The 25,851-nt window shown below is 43.5% G+C and overlaps 1 protein-coding gene across 6 annotated transcripts in view; it reads right to left on the reverse strand.

The window, feature by feature from the left end:
* Positions 1-25,851, reverse strand: part of SCCPDH (saccharopine dehydrogenase (putative)) — a 129,050-nt gene that overhangs the window by 82,835 nt on the left and 20,364 nt on the right. For 5 of the 6 annotated variants that reach the window (XM_066596047.1, XM_066596048.1, XM_066596049.1 and 2 more), the window contains exons 3-5: positions 24,142-24,217; positions 21,528-21,657; positions 18,924-18,973 (exon numbers count right to left, since the gene is read on the reverse strand). In XM_066596047.1, the coding sequence (XP_066452144.1) occupies positions 18,924-18,973; positions 21,528-21,657; positions 24,142-24,217 (256 nt within the window). Of the gene's footprint in view, positions 1-18,923; positions 18,974-21,527; positions 21,658-24,141; positions 24,223-25,851 lie in introns of all 6 variants that reach the window. The other variant, XM_066596045.1, reaches the window with a different exon arrangement.

Below are 25,851 nucleotides of genomic sequence, written 5' to 3' on the forward strand. Positions count from 1 at the left end.
AGGCCTACGAAGCCCTAGAGAGAGCACAGATACAAATAGATAGACCACCAGAAACAAGAAGAACGCGCCCGCGTCCTAGGCGATCCTGGGTTACTCCACACCCGACACAAAGCAGATCCAGACCGCGAGATCAAATTGCATCAAACAATGGGCCCAACAGGGCCTAGAGAAGGCTTGAAAGAGTTAAAATGGACGCTGTAACCCCGCTTACCACTCTCCCAGGTTTATAGAGGAGAAGAGGGAAGAAGAAACGGGGGAGGACTGGGGGGGGGGGAAGAGGAGACGACAATTAGATAAACGAAAGGCTAATATTTCTATGATTCATAATGAATATATTAGAGGGGGGGAGGAGCCCGCGGAGGGGAGATCCTGCGTGGGTGCGTCCCCATAGAAAGAGTACAAATTGATTGTATAACTCATATTTTTTCTTAGATCAGGATGCATAGTCCCAAGATGGTAAGAAAGTTGCCGAGTACTTCAGAGATGGAGGGGTCACCAAAAGGTGACACCAATCCAATCTCTGGCCTTAAGGGTCCGAGGACCCTAGTTAACCTGAATTGGTTAAGTGTTACACCATTCCCACAAACACAGAGGGGAAAGGTGGATATGTTTGAATGCATGTTTGTAACTGTTTTTGAATTAAGATCACAGGTCGTCTCTCAGAATTGGGGTCAGATTGGAGGACAACAGGCAGACGATCACAAGCTCCCTGGTAAGGACATCACAGCAAGCCCAGACCACACCACCAAATGGTATGTTTGATTTCCCACAATGTGAGAGGATTTAACTCACCGAACAAACGGAGAAAAGCCTTTATAACATACACCAAACACAAACCGGACATAATCTGCATCCAGGAGACACATTTCTCCCATAGTTCAGCCCCCAGACACATTAACCACAACTACACAAGAAGCTTCTCATCCACAGCAAGCAAAAAACATAGGGGGGTCATGACACTATTGCATAACTCATTCCCCCTCCATGACATCCATTCAGAAAGTGACCAAGAAGGGAGATACTGCCTTACGTGGGGTACACTCCAAGACCAGCCACTGCTAATAGTTAACATGTACGCACCACCGGAAAACCCCTGGCCTATCATGCAAAAAGTAGCAAATCAATTAAATAGATTCCCGCAACACAAGGTCCTATGGGCAGGGGACTTCAACTTCCCCTTCCACAAAATGTTAGATAGATCAAGTAATACCCCAGACAGATTTTCAGTAAAACAGAGAAAAGATTGGGAAACTAAACTAGAACACCACAGACTGGCTGATTGTTGGAGAGAGGTACATGGAAAAGATAGAGGATATACCTTTTTCTCAGCACCAAACCAGACCTACTCTAGACTCGACTACGTGCTAATCTCGACACAGCTAGTACCCCAGCTCGCGACCGCCAGGCATTACCCGAATGCGTGGTCGGACCACGATCTGGTACTCTGTGAGATACAATTAAAAAACACCAAAGGAAATGTGTTCAGATGGAGGCTAAATGAGGCGATCCTGAAGGACCCAGCAACCTCAAACAAAATTGCGACCCAAATAGCAGAATTCTTTGAGTATAATAAGGGGCCAGAAAACAAACCGCAGTGGGCATGGCTCGCCCACAAGGCATATAACCGGGGTAGATTGATTCAAACATCATCCCAGAAAAAAAAGGAAAGATCTAAAGCTTTCCAAGCACTAGAAAGGAGATTATTTCTCCTGGAAAACTTGAACCAGCGGAATCCGACGCGGGCGACCACGAAAGAAATCAAGGACATTAAACTCCAACTAAACATCTTAATGTCGGAAAAAGTAGAACGGGCGCTACAGTGGACCAAATACAAATACTATAAATTTGCAAACAAACCAGATAAAATGCTAGCCAAGAAGCTGCGGGAAACGCAGAGACTAAACTCAGTATTCAAATTATACACTCCACATAATACAACGACCACCAATCCAACAAAAATCTACAACACATTCGCCGACTTTTATACGGCCCTTTACCGAGAACATGGGGGGGGGGGGAGAATCCTTGAGAAAAGAATTCCTAGAGTCAGTACAACTACCCACCATAAGTCAGGAACAGAGAGACTTATTAAATGCCGACATCACGGAGGAGGAGATAGTAGAGGTAATAGACAACCTAAAACCAGGTAAGGCCCCAGGCCCTGATGGCCTTACAGCTATATATTATAAAAAATACAAGGACCGTCTAGCCGGACCCCTCGGGGAGATGTTTCAAACCCTGATGGACGGACAAACCCCACCAGCAGAATTTCTTAATTCAAACCTAACGGTGATACCGAAGGCGAACAAAGATCCACTGTCCCCAAAAAATTATAGGCCAATATCGCTCCTAAACTTAGATTATAAAATCTTTACAAGTGTCCTAGCGAGGCGACTGAATCTCTTTCTTGCAAAACTCATCCATAAAGACCAAGTAGGCTTTATTCCGCAAAGACAGGCGCCGGACAATATCAGGAAAGTACTAAACATTATTGACCAGGCCCAGAGAAATAGTAACTCCCTGACTCTACTCGCTTTAGACATCGAAAAAGCGTTCGATTCCATATCGTGGGACTATCTGTTCGCCCTGCTGGGTCACATGGGTTTTAACGGGGAATTTCTACGGGCAATAAAATCTTTGTACTCTCATCCCTCAACCCTATTGAAACTGCCAACAGCCAAAGAAAGACCAATCCCAATTAAGCGAGGCACCCGACAGGGATGCCCTCTCTCTCCAGCGCTTTTCGCCCTAGCTATGGAGCCGTTAGCGATAGCAATAAGAGAGAACCCAAATATAAAGGGAGTCACCTTGGGGGATAAGGAATATAAAATAAATTTATTCGCGGATGATATGCTATTGACTATCACTCAACCCCTAACAACCTTGCCAAATTTGATGAATCTCCTCGATAAGTGGGCAACCTTAACGGGACTGAGAGTAAATACAGATAAAAGCGATATAACACATATAAATACTCCACTCTCCCTAATAAAGTTAATAGATATAAATTTCGGCTTTAATCAGCAGGCACAATATATACCATATCTGGGAATTAACCTGACCCCCTCCCTGTCCTCTCTATATAAATGGAATTACCCACCGCTAATCAAGAAACTAACCTCGGAGCTAACAAAGTGGAATGATCCCATGCTCTCGTGGATGGGAAGGATAAACGCGGTAAAAATGAATACCCTGCCCCGGATACTATATTTGTTTAGGTCACTGCCCATTCCTATCCCAAACGGAGTTCTGGATGAATTTCAAAAAGCCATCTTCAAGTTTATTTGGGCCGGTAGAAGGGCAAGGATTAAAAACAGGACTATGTACTATCATAAGAAATTAGGAGGCCTTTCAGTCCCCAACCTGAAAAAATACTATCTAGCAGCGAGACTGGCACAATGGATCGAAACCATGGGGGGTACTGACTTGGTTGGCAGGTCCACTCAAGTCAAACTTTATGGACAAGAGCCCACTATCATATCACTCGATACGCATCTGGAGGGAATCCAGGTACAAACATAAACTATCAAACAATCCATCTAGACTAATGACACTGATACCAAACGAAAAGTTCCCTCCAAGCAGGGACCTGTTACATTTTCAGTGGTGGAAAATAAACGAGCTTACTAGCCTACACAGCATGATAGAAAACTCCAAAATACTCACCATAAATCAATTTAAAATCAAATTCAATCCTCCCACATCCGAGAACTTTAGAATTAATCAGGTATATCATTTCCTAGGCTCACTCAGGCTTCCAAGTTCTCTACCAGAGCTGACTGCATTCGAGAGACTATGCCTGAGGGACCCTATGAAAAAGGGGTCCCTATCCTTAATCTATAACATGCTGAACAGACCAAGGGGAGAAGGAAAGCTTCCTTATATGGAAAAATGGGAAAAGGACCTAAAAATAAGCTTGTCACTAGAGAAATGGAGACAGTGTTGTGAGACGGTGGCGAAGGGGAGTCACCAGGTGACCTTGACAGAAACATCTATGAAGATTCTCCATAGAACCCACTTGGTGCCATACAGACTGCACCAAATATATCAGTCCACGTCGCCTTTGTGTTTTCGAGGATGCGCTGAAATAGGCACACAAGCCCATATCTGGTGGACATGTCCAGTGGTGGCTAGACTCTGGACGCAAGTCCATAGGCTTCTACGGAGGCTATTCATAGGTAACCTACAGAGATCACCAGCCACACTCTTACTGGGTGATCGTCAACCTGGGACCAGATATCGAGCCCACAAGTTAATCCAGGCGATCTGTATGGCCGCCAGAATACACATTGCCTCCAGATGGAAGCAGAGAGACCTTTTCTTCCAGGACGTGCTAGATAGAGTCTCACGTATCGTACTATACGAGAGAATGCACGCAGTAGGAACAGATGCTTTAGAAAAGTTCGGTGAAATTTGGGACCCCTGGATAAACATGGTAGAAATACCAGGTTTGAGACACACCCTCCAGTCGACATAAAAATAAGACCCATATGATGAATAGACGGGAGAAATACGAATGCACCTAATAAGGGAATGAGAGACGACCACAGTTGATCTTTGTTAAAAGTTTAATGTTTGAACCACGATATTTAGGACCTACAAGTATTTTCTTATTTTTTTTTTTTTATTTTATTATTTTTTTTGTTTGCTTGTTTGTTTGTTTGTTTTTTGTTGAAACAATATTTCTAGTGAAAACCGGAGATAGAGTCTAAGGAATAATATTGTTAGAATTAAATTGGATAAGAGAATAGTACACTCAATTTAGGAATAGGATTAATGTTGTTTGTTATGTTACACCCCCTGCGAGGGGAAATCCACTCTTGAATACTTAAAAAAAAAAAAGTTGTACTTTATATGTTTGACTCCTGAATAAAGTATTTTGAAACTAAAACAATTTATATAATAATATATATATATATATATATATATATATATATACACACACACATACATATACACACACACACACACACATATACATACACACACATACATACACACACATACATACATACATACACTACCGTTCAAAGGTTTGGGGTCACCCAAACAATTTTGTGTTTTCCATGAAAAGTCACACTTATTCACCACCATGCGTTGTGAAATGAATAGAAAATAGAGTCAAGACATTGACAAGGTTAGAAATAATGATTTGTATTTGAAATAACATTGTTTTTACATCAAACTTTGCTTTCGTCAAAGAATCCTACTTTTGCAGCAATTACAGCATTGCACACCTTTCACATTCTAGCTGTTAATTTGTTGAGGTAAGCTTGTGAAATTGCACCCCACGCTTCTAGAAGCATCTCCCACAAGTTGGATTGGTTGGATGGGCACTTCTGGCGTACCATACGGTCAAGCTGCTCCCACAACAGCTCAATGGGGTTCAGATCTGGTGACTGCGCTGGCCACTCCATTACCGATAGAATACCAGCTGCCTGCTTCTGCTGTAAATAGTTCTTGCACAATTTGGAGGTGTGTTTAGGGTCATTGTCCTGTTGTAGGATGAAATTGGTTCCAATCAAGCGCTGTCCACTGGGTATGGCATGGCGTTGCAAAATGGAGTGATAGCCTTCCTTATTCAGAATCCCTTTTACCCTGTACAAATCTCCCACCTTACCAGCACCAAAGCAACCCCAGACCATCACATTACCTCCACCATGCTTAACAGATGGCGTCAGGCATTCTTCCAGCATCTTTTCATTTGTTCTGCGTCTCACAAACGTTCTTCTTTGTGATCCAAACACCTCAAACTTGGATTCATCCGTCCACAACACTTTTTTCCAGTCTTCCTCTGTCCAATGTCTGTGTTCTTTTGCCCATCTTAATCTTTTTCTTTTATTGGCCAGTCTCAGATATGGCTTTTTCTTTGCCACTCTGCCCTGAAGCCCAAAATCCCGCAGCCGCCTCTTCACTGTAGATGTTGACACTGGTGTTTTGCGGGTACTATTTAATGAAGATGCCAGTTACGTACCTGTGAGGCGTCTGTTTCTCAAACTAGAGACTCTAATGTGCTTATCTTCTTGCTTAGTTGTGCAACGCGGCCTCCCACTTCTTTTTCTACTCTGGTTAGAGCCTGTTTGTGCTGTCCTCTGAAGGGAGTAGTACACACAGTTGTAGGAAATCTTCAATTTCTTAGCAATTTCTCGCATGGAATAGCCTTCTTTTCTAAGAACAAGAACAGACTGTCGAGTTTCAGATGAAAGTTCTCTCTTTTTCTGGCCATTTTGAGCGTTTAACCCCTTAACGACCAGCCCATAGTGTTTTTACGTCCTCCCGAAGTGTGCCTTATTCTCTGAGGACGTAAAAACATGCTTCCTGCAGAGAATAATGCCCCTCGGGCTGTGGACGTGACAGCTCCATGCTGTTGGTGTCCGCAGGTAGCTGACAGCATGGAGCTGTCATCCCGGGCTGTTTGGAGCCCCCCCCGGCATTGCGATCGGCGCTATGCAATGGATAGCGCCGATCGCAAAAAAGTAAATAAAAGTGCAATAAAAGTTAAAGATTCAGCTGCTCTGATGGATCGGATCCATCGGAGCAGCTGAAATTACTCACCGATGTCCGTCGCACGACTCCCAGCTGTCCCGATGCTCCGGGCGCCGTAGCCGTCCTTCTGCGCATGCGCGCCTGGCGGCATTACGTCAGCCGCATGCGCAGAAGGCCCGGCGGCGCGGGAGACCTAAAATCTCCTGGCTCCCGGCTCCTGTAGGTAGCCGGGAGGCAGGAGATGTCAGCGGGGACTGCGGTGAGCGGTCCCCGGTACCGCGATCGCCGTTATCCAATGGATAGCGGCGATCGCAAAAAAGTTTAAAAAAGTGTAAAAAAAGAAAAGTTTCACCTCCCCTCATGGATCGGATCCATGAGGGGAGGTGAAAATACTCACCTCAGGTCCGCCGATGTCCTCCGGCCGGTGTCTGGACCCCCCGCTGGCTTCTGCGATGTGCCGATGCGGCGCGCATGCGCAGAAGCCGGCGAGCCCGGCAAATTCAAAATCTCCCTGCACCCGGCTGTCACAGATAGCCGAGTGCAGGGAGATATGACTGGGGACCGCTGTATGTGGTTTCCAGTCATATGATCACCGTTATCCATCAGATAACGGTGATCATATAAAGTTAAAAAGTTAAAAAAAAAAAGTTAAAAGTAAAAAAAAGTTTAAAAAGTTAAAGTTTCATCTCCCCTTATGGATCGTATCCGTAAGGGGGGATGAAATTACGTACCCAAGGTCCCGGATTTGTTCCCTGGTGGGATGTTGATCCGCGGATGTTACCCCAGCTTCGGCGCATGCGCCCGTCAGCATGATGGCGGACGCATGCGCAAAAGTGAAAGATTGCCCAAGAAATATAAAATCTCCCTGCTGCTGGCTACCAAAGGTAGCCAAGAGCCTGGAGATGTCACGGGGAGCCGCGATATGCGGTTACTGGTCACGTGATCGCCGTTATCCAATACATAATGGCGATCACGCAAAAGTTCTTTAAAAAGTGGCAGTTTCATTTCCCCTCACCGATGCGATCGGTGGGGGGAGATGAAACATCTTCTCGGAGGCTTCCGCATTTGAATCCAGATGCGATTATCCTCCATGGACCCTTCCGGCTGCTGCGCATGCGCCCGCCGGCAAAATGCCGGACACATTCGCAGGAGCCGGGAAGCCCAGGAAATGCTCCCAACGGTTGCTGAGTGCTTGGAGCAGTGACCGGGGGCCTCGCTGAGCGGTCCGCGGTCACATGATAAAGTAGCGAACTAACATTAGGCCGGTCACGCGTGACCGGAGAGGAATTACAGGTTCTGCATGCGCTTGATCAGCGGTAATCCACGGATCAATCGCATGCATTGGATTACACAATTCCCCCCAATTAGCGGGTCGGAATTACGTAATCCACTCGCAGAAACAGAACACAGCATGCTATATTTTACCACGAATATCTGCGACCTAGAGCCCTTTGTGCTCTATGACCGCGGATATACCCGCAGCCCATATGCAAACACATTGTGTACGGGCTGCGGGTACCTGGGTCATCTCTAAGCGACGGCGCGGGAAATGCAAACAAAAAACCGCCTGTGTGAGTAGGCAGTTATGCGCAGTACATTACGCAACCGTACGCAGGGTCACAGCCGGGCTCACAGCTGGAATCCGCTGCAGGCCTCGGCAAGCGGATTCTGCATACGGCAGTGTGAGCCCGGCGTTATTCAGACCGCTACCTGTAATCCGTAATTTACAGGAAGCCCCAGGAACGCTCGCCTTCCTGCAGTTCCAGGAGCAGCTTGTTGAGCGCCTTCTCTGTGAGACCGCTGCACCGCAGCAAGATTACAAAGCCTCACAGCGCCACTTTCTACACCCCATCCCTGCTGCTGAGGTTACGAAATACCCCCCAAAATACATGAGAGGAGGGGGGGGGATACCCGGTTTTCTTGCCCCATGTGCCCAGCCCAACCAGCCTCCGTAATTACCCCTGTCTTCGGACATAAAACGCATTTATATTATTACCTTTATCTAATATTTAGGGAATGCCAAAAAATGGGGATGGCGGGGGGGGGGGGGGGGGGGAAGGATTGTTTTTAGGAAGTCAAATTTTTTTCCATATAAGTGGGCAATGGGGCCTGGGATTTATTCAGTTCTGCCCTGAAATCCAGCGGGCATTCCCTCCATTATGGGCCTAGCCATGTGTCCTGTAAGTAGATTAGGGCCACAATGGGAATGTTTCTGAACAGGGGACAAACAGGGGTATCCATTTTGGGGTGAAAGTCTTCATTCCTATGTACACTGTACAAAAAAAACAGTTTTTAAATTGACAAAATTGCCAAACAAATGAAAATCGTAATTTTTTCCTTTTGCCTTGCTTAGATTCATTCAAATACTTTGGGGTCAAAATATGCAGTACACCCCTAGATGAATTTGTTAAGGGGTCTAGTTTTTAAAATGGGTCATTTGTGGGGGTTCTCTATCGTTTTGGACGCTCAATGGCTCTACATGTGGGCAATGGGGACTGGAATTTATTCCGTTGTACCCTGAAATCCAACGGGTGCTCCTTCCATTATAGGCCTAGCTATGTTTCCTTTAAGTAGATTAGGGCCACAATGGGTATGTTTCTGAACACGGGACAAATGGGGGTATCCATTTTGGGGCGAAAGTCTTCATTCCTATGTACACTTTCCAAAAAAAACAGTTTTTAAATTGACACAATTGCCAAAAAAATGAAAATCGTAATTTTTTCCTTCTGCTTGGCTTAGATTCATTCAAAAACTGTGAAGTCAAAAAAGTCATTATACCCCTAGATAAATTCGTTAGGGGGTCTACTTTTCAAAATGGGGTCACTTGTGGGGGTTCTCCATCGTTTTGGTCACTCAATGGCTCTACAAGTGGGCAATAGGGCCTAAATCTCCTTCAAGCAAAATTTCTGTTCCGAAAGCCACCGGTTGCTCCTTTCATTTTGGGCCCCATTGTGCATATAGACGTAATACTAGGGCCACAATGGGTATGTTTCTGTTCACAGGACAAACAGGGGTATCCATTTTGGGGTGCAAGTCTTCATTCATATATGTGCGGTACAAAAAAAACTGCTTTTGAAATGACAGAATTACCAAAAAATGAAAATCGTATTTTTTTTCCTTCTGCTTGGCTTAGATTCATTCAAAAACTGTGAAGTCAAAAAAGTCATCCTACCCCTAGATAAATTCGTTAAGGGGTCTACTTTTCAAAATGGGGTCACTTGTGGGCGTTCTCCATCGTTTTGGTCACTCAAGGGCTCTACAAGTGGGCAATGGGGACTAAATCTCCTTCAAGCAAAATTTCTGTTCCGAAAGCCACCGGTTGCTCCTTTCATTTTGGGCCCCATTGTGCATCCAGACATATGATTAGGGCCACAATGGGTATGTTTCTGAGCACGGGAGAAACAGGGGTATCCATTTTGGGGTGCAAGTTTTCATTCATATATGTGCTGTACAAAAAAACTGCTTTTAAAATGACAGAATTACCAAAAAAATGAAAATTGTAATTTTTTTCCTTCGGCTTGGCTTAGATTCATTCAAAAACTGTGAAGTCAAAAAAGTCATTATACCCCTAGATAAATTCGTTAAGGGGTCTACTTTTCAAAATGGGGTCACGTGTGGGGGTTCTCCATAGTTTTGGTCACTCAATGGCTCTACAAGTGGGCAATGGGGCCTAAATCTCCTTCAAGCAAAATTTCTGTTCCGAAAGCCACCGATTGCTCCTTTCATTTTGGGCCCCATTGTGCATCCAAACGTAAGATTAGGGCCACAATGGGTATGTTTCTGAGCACGGGACAAACAGGGGTATCCATTCTGGGGTGCAAATCCTAATTTTCATGTGTACTATAGAAAAAAGTCCTGTCTTTAAAATGACATATTTGCAAAAATGTGAAATTTTTGTTTTTCTCTTCTAAATTGCATTGACTCCTGAAAAAAAACTGTGGGGTTAAAATACTCATGACACCCCTCAGTGAATACGTTAAAGGGTGTAGTTTTTAAAATGGGGTCACTTGTGGGGGTATCTATCATTTTGACTCCTATGAGCCTTTCCAATCTTGGATTGGTGTAGGAAAACAAAGTGTTCCTCAAAATGCTGAAAAGTAATGTTACATTTGTACGTCTCCTAAATGGTTAAAAAAAAACGAAAGTTTTTCCAATGTGCGCCCAAAATAAACGGATGGAAATATAAATCTTAGCAAAAATTTCTATATTATGTTTGCACATATTTGAGATATTGCAGTTGGAAATGTGAAAAAATGATGATTTTTTCAAAATTTTCCCAATTTTGGCGCTTTTAATAAATAAACACAAATTCTATCGGTCTTTTTTTTCCACCTAAATGAAGTACAACATGTGGCGATAAAACAATGTCAGAATCGCTTGGATATGCAAAACCTTTCTGGTCTTTTTCCATGCTAAAGTGACACGTGTCAGATTTGCAAAATTTGGCCTGGTCATTAAGGCGTAAACAGGCTTGGTCACTAAGGGGTTAATTGACCCCACAAATGTGATGCTCCAGAAACTCAATCTGCTCACAGGAAGGTCAGTTTTGTAGCTTCTGTAACGAGCTAGACTGTTTTCAGATGTGTGAACATGATTGCACAAGGGTTTTCTAATCCTCAATTAGCCTTCTGAGCCAATGAGCAAACACATTGTACCATTAGAACACTGGAGGAATAGTTGCTGGAAATGGGCCTCTATTCACCTTTGTAGATTTTGCACAAAAAAACAGGCATTTGCAGCTAGAATAGTCATTTACCACATTAGCAATGTATAGAGTGCATTTGTTTAAAGTTAGGACTAGTTTAAAGTTATCTTCATTGAAAAGTACAGTGCTTTTCCTTCAAAAATAAGGACATTTCAATGTGACCCCAAACTTTTGAACGGTAGTGTACATTTTTTTTAAGGTTTGAAAAAGCTGTGGAAAATAAAAACCTATATAAATTTGGTATTTGTGTAATTGTTCTGGCCCGCATAACTAATTTAACATGCCATTTATACTGCACAATGAACATCTAGAAAAAAAATGGAATAAGAAAAGCAAACAATGTTATATGTTCCCAAAAATTGGATAAAGAAGACTAAAGTTCATTCCGCAAAAAACAAGCCCACTGGTCATTAAGGCGGAAACAGGCTACAATAGGGAGTTAAAGGAAATACATTTGAAATTTTCCTCGCCACATACCAAGAGCCATAGCATTTTTTATTAGTCTGTCAAAAGGAGTTATGGGAGGTCTTGTTTTCCTTGGGATGAATTGCACCCCATTTTGGTGTTCAAGTCCCTTTTGGATCTTGTTATTGCGTTTTCTGAGAAGACAGGGGTAATTACAGAGGACCCATTGGGATAGGCACATGGGGCAATAAAACCAGGTATTCATCGCTCATGCTTTTTTGAGGGGTATTTCTTGACCTCAGCAGCAGGGATGGGGTGTAAAAACGGTCGATCTGTGAGGCATTGAAAGCTTTCTGTGCTGCGGCGGTCTCAAAACACAAGGTGTTCAACAAGCTGCCCGGGAACTACAGGAAGGCGAGCGTTCCTCGAGACTTCTTGTAAATTATGCATTATAGGTAGCGATTTGAATAATGACGGGCTCACACGGCCAGATGTGGAATCCACTTGTGGAGGCCCGCAGCGGATCCCAGCTTTGAGAAGGCCGGTGTCAGGTTCTGGAGGTCTAGTTCGCCACGGGACATCGCGGAGGACAGGGGCGAGTTCGCTCGGCTGCCTTTTTTTTTTTTTTTTTTTACTTACACAATTTAACACAATCGGCACCAACCACGACATCTCCAGGTTGTCAGCTACTTCTGGGAACCAACAACATGGAGCGGTCAAGTCCTCAGCCCACGTGGATTTAATTCCCAAGGGAAGCATGCTTTTACATCCCTGGGGATTAAAGACCACTAAAGCAGGACGTAAAAAGGCAACGGGGTGGTCACTAAGGGGGTTAATTACACTTGCGGCTAGGAGCAGGTGACCGTCTGACTCTCTCCTCATCCCCTTAGTACAACAGTGATGGGAGAAGACTGACCATGGGTTTAGTGGGTGTGGTTTAGCATATATGAGGTGTGGAAGGACACCGCACTGTCTGAGATGTAGTCAAGGGGATTACGGAAGATGTAGTTGAATAAGGTCTCAGAAAAAAAAAAAAAAAAAGAACAAGCTTTTAATCCCTTAGTGACGAAGCCTGTTTGCGCCTTAGTGACGGAGCCAAATTTGGGAAATCTGATATGCGTCGTTCAACGTAGCATAACTCCGTAAAGGCTTTACATATCCAAGTGATTCTGACACTGTTTTTTCGCCACATGTTGTACTTCATTTAGGTGGTAAAAAGAGACCGACAATCTAGGTGCATTGGCCGGGAATCGAACCCCGACCTCCCGCGTGGCAGGCGAGAATTCTACCACTTCTACCACTTTTGTATTCCCTGATGTCTTTTTCTATCCAGGGTTACTCAGATTTCTATTTGTCAATGACTTGTGCCACCAGATGTTTATTAAAGTGTGGTGAAGCACTCACTGTCAGTGACCTTGAACACTTTTAGTTCTCTATCACAGGGTAGGCCTGATGTCCTCTGATTAGTCACGGTACAGTGATGTCTGTTAATTTACAGTCAGTAATATTGTACCTGACACACACATTTACTAGTACTGTCGTCCCATTTATAACAGTTGCTCATTAATATTGCTTGGGTCGTATTTGTTCTTATTATTTCTAGAACAATGTCGCGGTGATTGATTTATATAGAAATCACCCCGATATGTCACCATTAAGTGTTAAGTCCGGAGTATGTTTTTGTATAACGCAGACCCAAGCTTATATTGGCTTGATACTCTATGGTATTCCCTTATGCCTATGACTGATCGCATGAGCCATTCATTTCTTATGGCTCATGTGATTATATACCAAGGTTAATTGCAACCAGACGACAGTTTCAGTGATTATCAAGGATAGAGATAAGTTGTTCCAAATAATAATGTGTTTTCAATATGTTCTCTCTCCTACTTATACATAGGCTCTATTCCGGAGAGATGATGCTCCCACTTGTATAAGTGATTATTACAGGTAGAACATATATAAGATGAATAAAGACATTGGCTGTATTAAATGGAACATCCTTCAGGATTCAAATAGCTGCAATAGAATGCTCTGTCCCAACAATCTAGGTGCATTGGCCGGGAATCGAACCCGGGCCTCCCACGTGGCAGGCGAGAATTCTACCACTTCTACCACTTTTGTATTCCCTGATGTCTTTTTCTATCCAGGGTTACTCAGATTTCTATTTGTCAATATGTTCTCTCTCCTACTTATACATAGGCTCTATTCCGGAGAGATGATGCTCCCACTTGTATAAGTGATTATTACAGGTAGAACATATATAAGATGAATAAAGACAGTGGCTGCATTAAATGGAACAGCTGCAGTATTCATCTATGAGCTACTCATCCTTCAGGATTTAAATAGCTGCAATAAAATGCACATAGATAGTTTGGTGGTAGCCCAGAATTAATTCTAGTCTATCACCTATATCCAATGCCCTTTTGGATAAATCTCTGTCTCTGTATATGCAGTCTGTTGTGATACACCAACAGCTGCTGACTAGAGTGATAATGATAGACTCTGTCTGTTATAGTTGTAGTTGTATATGTCTACGTGGGTTGCATTATGATGAACATACAACCCCCACATAGATTAGTTCTTATGGAGAGAATCGGCCCATGGAACCTATCCCTCCCTCTCCATCTACGCGTTTCCACAACCTTGGAGATGGTTGCTTCCTCAGGATGGAGCTAACCTAACATGACCAGCCTCTCAGGCTGTCAGGATGTAATAATCACTTATACAAGTGGGAGCATCATCTCTCCGGAATAGAGCCTATGTATAAGTAGGAGAGAGAACATATTGACAAATAGAAATCTGAGTAACCCTGGATAGAAAAAGACATCAGGGAATACAAAAGTGGTAGAAGTGGTAGAATTCTCGCCTGCCACGCGGGAGGTCCGGGTTCGATTCCCGGCCAATGCACCTAGATTGTTGGGACAGAGCAGTATTCATCTATATATCTAAGCCCTACTGTTTTTAATTATTGTGTGACTTTTAGCACATATGAGAAAATATAAGGACGCCTTTTTATTATTTAAAAATCAATAAAAGCTAAGTTTTATTATTTTTGGTCCTTTCGGTGACAAGTTTCATTAAAGTTGAAAAAGGATTTCATTGCTACGGTGACAACAGTAAAAAGAGACCGATATAATTTGTGTATATTTATTAAAAGTACCAATATTGGAAACATTTTGAAAAAATTGTCATTTTTTCCACATTTTCAACCTTAATATCTCAAATATGTCCAAACATACTGTACAAATTTTTGATAAGATACATATTTCCATCTGTTTACTTTATTCTGAATGCACACTTAAAAAATAGTGTTTTTTAACCCATTAGAGGACGTACAAATTTAACATTACTTTTCAGCATTTTGAGGAGCACTTCGTTTTCCTGCACCAAGCCAAGTTTGCAAAGGCTCATCAAAGTCAGAATAATAGATACCCCCACAAATGACCCCATTTTAAAAACTACACCCCTTAATGTATTCACTGAGGGGTGTCATGAGTATTTTGACCCCACCAGTTTTTTCAGGAATGAATTCAATTTAGAGAAAAAAATAAAATTTCATATTTTTGCAAATATGTCATTTTAAAGACATTTTTTTCCTATAGTGCCCATGAAAATGAGAATTTACACCCCAAAATGGATACCCGTTTCTCCCGTGTTCAGAAACATGCCCATTGTGGCCCTAATCTTATGTCTGGATGCACAACGGGGCCCAAAATGAAAGGAGTAGTCGGTGGTTTTCAGAACATAAATTTTCCTTGAAGGCGTTTTAGGCCCCATAGCACTTTTGTAGAGCTCTTGAGCGGCCAAAACCAAAGGGAACCCCCACAAGCGACCCCATTTTGAAAACTAGACCCCTTAACGAATTTATCTAGGGGTGTACTACCCATTTTGACCCCACAGTTTTTGAATGAATTCAAGCAAAGCAAAAGGAAAAAATTGTGATTTTCATTTTTTTGTCAATTCTGTCATTTTAAAAACAGCTTTTTTTGTACAGCACACACATGAATGAAGCCTTGCACACCAAAATGGATATCCCTGTTTCTCCCGTGTTCAGAGACATACCCATTGTGGCCCTAATCTTATGTCTGGATGCACAACGGGCCCAAAACGAAAGAAGTAGTCAGTGGTTTTCAGAACATAAATTTTCATTGAAGGCGTTCTAGGCCCCATAGCACTTTTGTAGAGCTCTTGAGCGGCCAAAACCAAACAGAACCCCCACAAGTGACCCCATTTTGAAAACTAGACCCCTTAACGAATTTATCTAGGGGTGTACCGCATATTTTGACCCCACAGTTTTTGAATGAATTCAAGCAAAGCAAAAAAGTAAAAAAATGTGATTTTCGTTTTTTTGGCAATTCTGTCATTTTAAAAACTGCTTTTTTTGTACAGCACACATAGGAATGAAGACTGTCACCCCAAAATGGATACCCCTGTTTGTCCCGTGTTCAGAACCATACCCCTAGTGGGCCTAATCTACTTAAAAAAAACACATGGCTAGGCCTATAATGGAAGGAGCAGCCGTTGGATTTCTGGGTACAACGGAATAAATTCCAGGCCCCATTACCCACTTGTAGAGCCATTGAGCGTCCAAAACGATAAAGAACCTGCACAAAGGACCCCATTTTAAAAACTAGACCCCTTAACGAATTCATCTAGGGGTGTACTGCGTATTTTGACCTCACAGTATTTGAATAAATCTAAGCAAAGCAGAAGGAAAAAATTACGATTTTCATTTTTTTGGCAATTTTGGCAATTTAAAAACAGGTTTTTTTTGTACAGTGTACATAGGAATGAAGACGGTCACCCCAAAATGGATACCCCCTTTTGTCCCGTGTTCAAAAACATACCCATTGTGGCCCTCATCTACTTAAAGGACACATGGCAAGGCCTGTAATGGAGGGAACACCCGTTGGATTGCAGGGCACAACTGAATAAATTCCAGGCCCCATTGCCCACTTGTACAGAACGAAAAATTTACACCTTAAAAAAATCCCCCGCACACACATTCCGCGCCCTTTTCGGCGTTCCCCAAATCTTAGTTAAAGTAATAATGTGAACTGTGTAGTATTTCCAAAGACGGGTAATTACGGAGGCTGGTTGGGATGGGTACATGGGGCAATAAAACCGGGTATCCCCCCATCTCTCATGCTTTTTGGGTGTATTTTGTGACCTCAGTGGCAGGTATGGGGTGTAAAAAGTGGCGTTCCGTGAGTCTCCATAAGCTTGCTGAGGTGCGGCGGTCTCACACGGAAGACGCTCAACAAGCTGCTCCTGGAACTGCAGGAAGGCGAGCGTTCCCGGGGCTTCTTGTAAATTACGGATTACAGGTAGCGGTCTGAAAAACGCGGGGCTCATACGGCCATATGAGGAATCTGCTTGCAGAGGCCCGCAGCGGATCCCAGCTGTGAGCCTGGCTGTGACCCTGCGTACGGTCGCGTAATGTACTGCGCATAACTGCCTACTCACACAGGCGGTCATGCGCAGTATTTTTTTTGGTGGTGTTTGTATTTGCCGCACCGTCGGTTAGCGATGACACGGGTACCCGCAGCCCGTACACAACATAGTTGCGTATGGGCAGCGGGTATATCCGCGACCTTGGAGCACAATATGCTCTATGTTGCTGATATCCACAGTAAAATAGAACCTGCTGCGTTCTCTTCTCTGCGAGTGGATTATGCAATTCCGACCCACTAATGTGAGCGGAATTGTGTAATCCAATGCGATTGATCTGCGTATTACCACGGATCAGACGCATGCGGAATCCGTAATTCCTATCCGGTCATGTGAGACCGGCCAAAGGTAGATCGCTACCTTTTTATCACATGACTGGGGACCGCTCAACGAGGCCACCCGTCACTGCTCCAGGCTCTCGGCGACCATTGGTCGCTGGGAGTAAGGAGATTTTAAGTTTTCTGGGCTCCCCGACTCCTGCGCATGTGACGGTGTTTTGCCGGCGGTTGCATGTGCAGAATCCGGGAAAGTTCACGGAGGAGGATCGCGTCGGGGTGCAAATACGGAGGCCTCCGGTAAAAAGTTTCATCTCCTCTCACCGATCGCATCGGTGAGGGGAGATGAACCTTCCCCTTTTTTTTTACTTTTACGTGATCGCTATTATCCATTGGATAACGGCGAACACGTGATCAGGAACCGCGGCCCCCCGTGAAATCTCCAGGCTCTCGGCTAAGTTTTGTAGCCAGGAGCAGCGAAATTTCTAATTACCACAGCTTTTGCACATGCGCCTACCATTTTGGCGATAGGCGCGTGCACAGAAGCTGGGGTAAGGTCCGCGGATAAATCCGCGGGCCTTAGGTACGTTATTTCATCCTCCCTCACGGATATGATCCGTGGGGGGAGATGAAACGCAAGCTTTTTTAACCTTTTTTTTTTACCCCTTTTTTTAAATTTTTTTTTACTTTTTACACTTTTTTTTTTTACTTTACATGATCACTGTCATCCATTGGATGACAGTGATCATGTTCCCAGTGACAACCCTCTGCTCTTGGCTACACATGGCAGCCTGGAGCAGAGGAATTTTAAATTTCTCGGGGCTCGAGCCCCTCTGTGCACGCGCCCGATGTCAATCATCGGGCGCGCATGCGCAAACGGGGACTTCGGGTCCCAGCACATCGGGACACCGCTGAGGACCGGGGTGAGTATTTTCCGATTCATGAGGGGAGGTGAAACTTTAATTTTTAAAAACTTTAACTTTTTCGCAATCACCGCTATCCAATGGATAGTGGCGATCGCGCGCCCAGCGGTCCCCGGTGACACCTCCTGGTTCTCGGCTACCTTCAGGAGCCGGGAGCCAGGAGATTTTAAATTTGCCGGGGGCTCCCGGGCTTCTGCGCATGCGCGTGACGTCATCGTCTGGCGCGCATACGCAGAAGGCCGGCGGCGGGTTCGGGGAGGACCAGATCTCCGGGGGACACCGCGGACAAGCCGGGTGAGTATTTTCAGCTGCCCTGATGGATCCGATCCATCAGGGCAGCTGAATATTAAACTTTTTTCACTGTTTTATTTACTTTATTGCGATCGGCGCTATCCATTAGATAGCGCCAATCGCAATGCCGGGGAGGACTGCCCGCAGCCCGGGATGACAGCTCCATGCTGTCGGCTACCTGCGGGCACCGACAGCATGGAGCTGTCACGTCCAGAGCCTGCAGGGCTTTAATCCAAAGAGGATGCATAAAACTACGTCCTGTAGGATTAAAGCCCACTTAGGCAGGACATAGTTTCCCGATGGGGCAGTCGTTAAGGGTTTAAACCTGCAATGCCATAATAGTAGTATGTTTATTACAGTACCATAAGTAAAAAATAAACTAACCTCTGGTCCAGACTTAAAGGACAAAAAACTTTCTACAGCTGTCAAGGTTCCTGAGAATTAGAAAACAAAAATTCCTTAGATTACCATGGACTCATCCACATTACATTGACTGCAAACCAATGTATAAAGTAGTTTGTATTATCCTAACTGCATGACATAGCCACTAATGCATTCTGCCCTCAAATATGGTATCCTGATCATGGGACTGGGAACTGCATACAGTGGTCCCCAGTGACATCTCCCCGCACTCGGCTATCTTTGACAGACTCTTTGGCTTTTGCGCATGCACACCACATATGTGCATGTGCAGAAGCCCGCGGCAGGTGCAGATCGCCACTGTACATCATGGTACAGGACAGGGGTGAGTATTTTCAGCTGCCTTCATGCATCTGATGCACGAGGGCAGCTGAAGCTTTACTATTTTTAAAGTTTCTAAACCTTTTTTCTTCACTTTTCCGTCCCCAGTGACATCTCCTGCCTCCCTTCAATAGCGAGATTTAAAATTTGCTGGGGCTCCCCGCCTTCTTCGCATGCAGCAGATGTAATTATGCCTGGCGCACATTCACAGAAGACTGGTGTCAGGTCCTGTAGCACTAGATCACCACGGGACATCGGAGGACGGGGGTGAGTACACTCAGCTGCCCTCATGGATCCAAACCATGAGGGCAGTCTAACTTTAGCTATCCATTGCCGATCGACCGGTAGTATGTGGGAAAGGGGGGGGGGGGGCTTCCCCACGCGCCCCCCCCACCCCCACCCCATGACATCTCCAGGTTGTCGGCTACCTCCAGAAACCGACAGCATGGAGTGGTCACGTCCTCAGCCCACGTAGGTTTAATCCCCAGGGGAAGCATGTTTTTACGTCCCTGGGGATTAAAACACACTAAAGCAGGAAGTAAAAAAAGGCAATGGGGTGTATTAAGAGAAGTATATAGTCTAGATCAGTATTTCTCAACTCCAGTACTCAGGGACCCTCAACAGGTCATGTTTTCAGAATATCCTATAGTAAGAATACCTGTGGCAATGTCTGAGGAACTGACAATTAGATCACCTGTGCAATACTGAGAATTTCCTGAAAACATGACCTGATGGGAGTCCCTAAGGACTGATGTTTAGAAACACTGGTCTAGATCATGTTAGCTTATTATTCCCCTCTACTCTTTCTTAGTCAGACCTCATCTGGAATGCTGTGTCTGGTTCTGGGCACCTGAATTTAAAGACGACAGACAAAATGGAGCAAGTGCAAAGAAGAGCTACCAGGATGTCCTATGAGGAACAGTTAAAGCATCTGGGAATGTTTAGCTTGCAAAAAAGAAGACTGGGAGAAACAGCTGTCTACAAATATCTGAAGGGGTTGTTACAGTGCAGAGGGATCAGCTCTATTATCATTTGCACAAAGAGAGACTAGAAGCAATGGGATGAAATTGAAAGGGAGGAGACACAGATTAGATATTAGAAATAAAAACTTTCTGACTGTGAGGGTGATCAATTAGTTGAACCAGTTCTTTCAACCGAAGTCTTCAACAGGGTCTGGAAAGCCATATGTTTTAGTGAATCCTGCATTGAGCAGAGGGGTTAAACCAAATGAACCTGGAGATCCCTTCCGACTCTACCTTTCGACGATTAAATGGCATTTAATATGTTAGAAATACATAATTACACTGAAACTCCATTATGGTAAAATCCTAAATGTCACTCTGCAGTGAATTTCTGAGTTGATAGGGGCCTAAGATACCTTAATCAAATCTTTAAGGATTCAGCATTTTATCCCTCTTTTAGGTCTTTGCAAATTTGAGCTAACACAGTCCTTTTCAGTTTCTGCGACTACAGCATGCAGTTAATGCATCATTTCGTTTTCTCCCAGAACTGGCAGTTCCCTCCAGATTGGAAGATCTTCTTAGATCTGCAGACCTAGCTCAACTTTTGACTCATATATAGAACTTAGATTTAGGCCCACTACAGTGTACTTTCGATACTGTCTCTCGAAATTGGATCTACTTGAACTTAGCGAAGATCTCTGGGAGCAAGTAACACTCTCTTCCAACTGTGGGGAGCTCAAGAAATGTCCTAAAACCAATTTCTACGTGGATTCATTTTAACCCCATCAGATCAAAGAAAATTGATGTCTGCGACTTAGCTGCCCAACTTCATTGTACTATTTGATTTAGTGAATTCTGCACTGAGTAGGGGGTTGGACCAGATGACCCTGGAGGTCCCTTACAACTCTACCAATCTATAAGTCTATCTCCACAGGATCATTCATACAAGCAGTTTGATTTTTCTCCAACGTATATCATATATTCCTCCAATGTCTACTGTTGTGCTTTTTATGCATATGCACTTTTTCATATACTACTGTACTTTCAGGCAAGGTGGTTGGAGTTGCTGATGAAGCATTTTTTACCCCCTCTTCTGGTTTTCTATACTTCTTGTATTTGTGTAATGAGACTTTGTGTATTTAGCTGGGTATAATCATCATATGTCTTGGCAGCTTTTCTGCACTTACTAAATCTTTTAGAAAAGGGAAATGCAACAATGCAGATAATTTATCCTAATACAATCAGAATTTAGAAAATACTAAAAAGTAAAATTACAAATTATTACCTTGTATGCTGTTCCTAGTGAACAAAACCCCTAGATCAGCAGGGATGGAATCAAAGCCACAGCTGCCAACAATATATACTCCATTGTCTGCGGCCTGCCTGTCATACTTCAGGTACATTGATTCCAGGAACTGTTGAGTTCGGTGTAAATATTAAACAGATTAAACAGCAAGTCACACTGCAGCACAATCACAATACCACATGAAAAAATGACAGTCGCGGTAAAGTACATATTCTAACCTCTTGTTGCCACGAGTTTTTGAACATTTTGCACTTCAGTAAGCAAGTCAGTACGCCTTGAGAAAGTGTAGGCCGATTTACCGTACCTTCATGTGTATACCTGCTGTAGCTGCGATTAGTCCCAGTGCAGGGATGCCGTGGATCACAGGTGTATGTTAAAGAGAAGCAAACACTACAGAAATGTGTCTAAGAATTTTTGCATGCAAATTAACTACTTCACAACTTCCTAATGTAAATTTACACCATGCGGAATTGAAAGGTGTATAGAGTGGGCTCAAGAGTAGAGTCTGCTCCATACCTGGCAGCTTTCAGCTGTTTCCGTCAGCTACCGGTAACAGCCGTGATAACAGTTAGCACTGATCACGGCAGTTGACTGTATAGATGCCTTGGTCAAGGCTGACTGCTGACGAAAAAGTGTAAAAAAAAGTTTAATTCAAGTTTAACAGTAAAAAGAAAAAGAAAGGAAAAAAAAACATTTAACATGGTCAAAAAAACCTTTTCCTATAAGAAAAAAAAAATTAAATTACCTTTGGTATTGCCATGTATGTGAAAGTCTGAACCCTTAAAATATCCCCCCCCAAAAAAAAACATTATTCCACATGGTAAAGGCTGGAAACAGAAAAAACAGGATGCCAGAATTGCGCTTAGTTTGTATCCCGGCTCCCAAAAAGTTGTCAAAAAAAAAATAAAAAGATGCGTACTTACACAAAATGGTACTATTAAAAACTACAGCTCACCCAGCAAAGCAGCAGCCCTCATATGGCCTAATAAACAGAATAAATTAAGATGCTACGGGTAACAAAAATTGATCACAAAGCAATTTCTGTTTAAGGAACAAAGATTAAAAAGGTGTTTTCCAGGGAGAATACTATTGATGACCTATCCTCAGGATAGCTCATCAATAGTTTATTGGCTTGGGTCTGTTGCTCGGGCCCCGACCGATCATCTGACCGGGCGCATGCTGTCAGCGCTGCAAATACACAGAGATTGGAGCAGAAGCAGCTGAAGTCTCCTCGCCAACCTCTGTATAGTGGCTAGCGCTTGTAACTGCAGGCACGGCTGTCATTAAAATTAACGCGAGCTGTGCCTCACTGTCATCGCAATGACTTGATGGTGTAACTGGTATCACTAAAGTGGTTAGCACATTTTACACCTAAGATTGACCAAGGATAAAGTAGGGGCAGTGCATAATGTATAATTTTTATTGATGTTTGTGTGTGGTGAAGTGGTTTGTGTAATCTTTTGGATGCTGCGATCTGAATGCTGGTAAATGTCTAAACAGGGTGATTATCCCCAGAATTATTGCTGGTGTAATTCAGGTGATAATTATCCCATGTAAATGTGGTTGCCGACAGGACACTGAGCGAGAAATTCCTCATTTGTCACAGTCACTTGGTTTTTAGCACAACTTAAAACCCTGCAACTGTTAAACCTTATAAGGCCTCGGTCACACGGGCAATTTTCTGTGCGACCTGCGATCTTAAGAGAACCACTGCTTTGCAATGGTATCGGACACATGAGCGCTTTTTATGCGCTCGTCCGATAAATTATACAACAGAAATCGCAGATCGCACCTATCTGCGATCTGCGATTCCTGTTCTCTTCTCTATATGCGCTCAATGGGGCCGGCGGCAGCAGCGCCGACCCCATTGAGAACATATAGTAGACAAATCATTCTCCTCTGCCACAGCTGTAACAGCTGTGGCAGAGAAGAATGATGTTTGCCCATTGAATTCAATGGAGCCGGCAATACAGCCGGCTCCATTGAAAGCAATGGGCTGCCGGCGATCGCACGATGAATTTTCGGGAAGGGCTTAAAAATATAAGCCCTTCCCCGAAATTTATCCAGAAATGTGTAAAAACAAAAAAAAATATATACTCACCTTGTCCCGGCAGAGTTCAGCCACAGCCGGCCGGCAGTTCTCCTGAACTGCTCTGAGTAGTATTCAGCAGCTGGGGCTTTAAAATCCCCGCCTGCTGAATGAGATCGCCCGCAGCCCATTGCTTTCAATGGAGCCGGCTGTATTGCCAGCTTCATTGAATTCAATGCGCTAGACAGCTCCGGCCCGTTTCTAATGAAACGCGGCTAGGAGCAGTTTTTTCGGGCGATTTTTCGGCCCCGGTCACGCGATTTGCGGATGCGCATCCGTCATGCGATCCGCAAATCGTGGGAAAAAACCGCCCGTGTGACCGAGGCCTAAATGTGAGCTTCTTAATCTTTGAGGGACTCCTGTTTACCGTCAATGGAGGTCGGCCGGCCGAAATGATCCCCAGCCTCTCCCGCCTCCATTTATTTGAACAGCTACATGGAAATTTGAATAATGAGAACAACAAGCACATAAGCCATTATGAGCGCATGGAGACTTAAAACTTACTTTGGGTTCTCCACTGATATCAAGAAAGTGTGCTCCATTTTCAATGCAGGCTTTGACCACAGCTTCACCATAAAATCTGTACTAAAAATATTAAAAAAAGTGTACATTCAGAAAATAAAAATGTATCAATACATCTTTGGAACATAATATAGAGTCTGGATGGTTTTCTTTTTCATTTTCTTATTAACAGTAAAAATGTAAAGTTAAGTATGAAGGACTGTGCATCATACCAGGAATAACTATTTGTATTTATAAGTGGAAATATAAATGGGAATCTGATTATAAAATAATTTGTAGCTAGTAGAAGCAGTGTAGCCTAAGGGCTCTTTCACACGAGCGCATGTGTTTTTATTTTCGCTCAGGCACGCAGTTAATGGAATATACGTTTTTCCGCTATAAAGGCCAGAGATAATTAGCTTTTTTCTCATCCATTCACAAAGCTGGGAACGACGTTTTAGCTTTAAAAAAAAAGGAAAAAAAAATACACGTCGCAGACCGTATATCCCTCGGAAAGACTTTAAATGCCTAAATAGAGGCACCTGTAAGCTTTTTGCAGCGTTGGACAACGCTAAACCACCTCCCCTTCCCTTTTTTTCCAGCTCCTGTAAGAGTCTATGGAGCCCCCGGCGTATATCAGTCGAAAAATAGAACCAGAACTATCTTTTTACCCTGCGTATAATAGCAAGCGTAGATTTTGGTTGCGTGTTTTCTATTTTTTACAGCGCAACGTTTTCATGCGCTGTAAATTGGCCAGTGTGAATGAATGCATTGGAAACCAATGCCTCAGATGGTTACGTGTATTGGTCGGGCGTGAAAAACACGGGTACATCCGTATATATGCTCGTGTGAATAAAGCCTAATGCTGAGACAGCAAATACATACTACTGGTCACAAGTTTTAGAACACTTCCATTTTTCCTGTTATTTTTTACATTAACACGGTTCAAGTCCAACAAATATATGATGAAAAGGTTTAAAAGAAAGTTAAAAACATCAAAAGATAATGACATTTTAGCCTGAAAACACAACAATCTGAATTTATGATTTTTACCAAAGGGCTTTTTTTCAGGGAACACATCAAGGACAGAAGCTCTGCAGCACAGAAAGCAAATTATGGTTTAAAATTGGATGCAAACTATTCCCACAAGTGTCTCAACTTTTGTAGATTACTTTCAAACCCTCCAATTCTGTATAACCAGTGTTGGAATAGACTGCATCACAACACCCTCTAGGGCAGGATAGATTTGTTCTCCAGTACAGAGCACATTGCTATCACAACAGCAAGAAAAGGGCAATTTACCAAAGACAACAGACAAATATAACCCTTTGAAGTGTAGGTCTGAACTACAGAAAAATTACCAAGAAGGCCAAGGTGGCAGTCAGCACAAATGCCACCAAAAAGCATCTTCTAACTTTGAGAGTTTAATATACAGTATATTTTTAAGCATAAGTCACATCAAACCCTAGCATAAGTAGTGTGCAAAATTAAACGCAGTGTGCGAGAATAGACCCTCACCACCTCAGGGTCTCAAAACCTTCAGGAACCCAAGGCATAGAACAGTCACACCACAGACTCTTGAAATAGGATGCACATAAAAATAGTTTTATTCCATTTAGCATAAACAGGTTCCACATACAAAAGAAGGTAATATTCCAGATACAGACAAGGGTTAGCCAGATATGGACAAAGGTGCAGTGATGTTTTGGACAA

Source organism: Eleutherodactylus coqui, chromosome 3 (genome assembly GCF_035609145.1).
Source record: "Eleutherodactylus coqui strain aEleCoq1 chromosome 3, aEleCoq1.hap1, whole genome shotgun sequence".
NCBI lineage: Eukaryota > Metazoa > Chordata > Amphibia > Anura > Eleutherodactylidae > Eleutherodactylus > Eleutherodactylus coqui.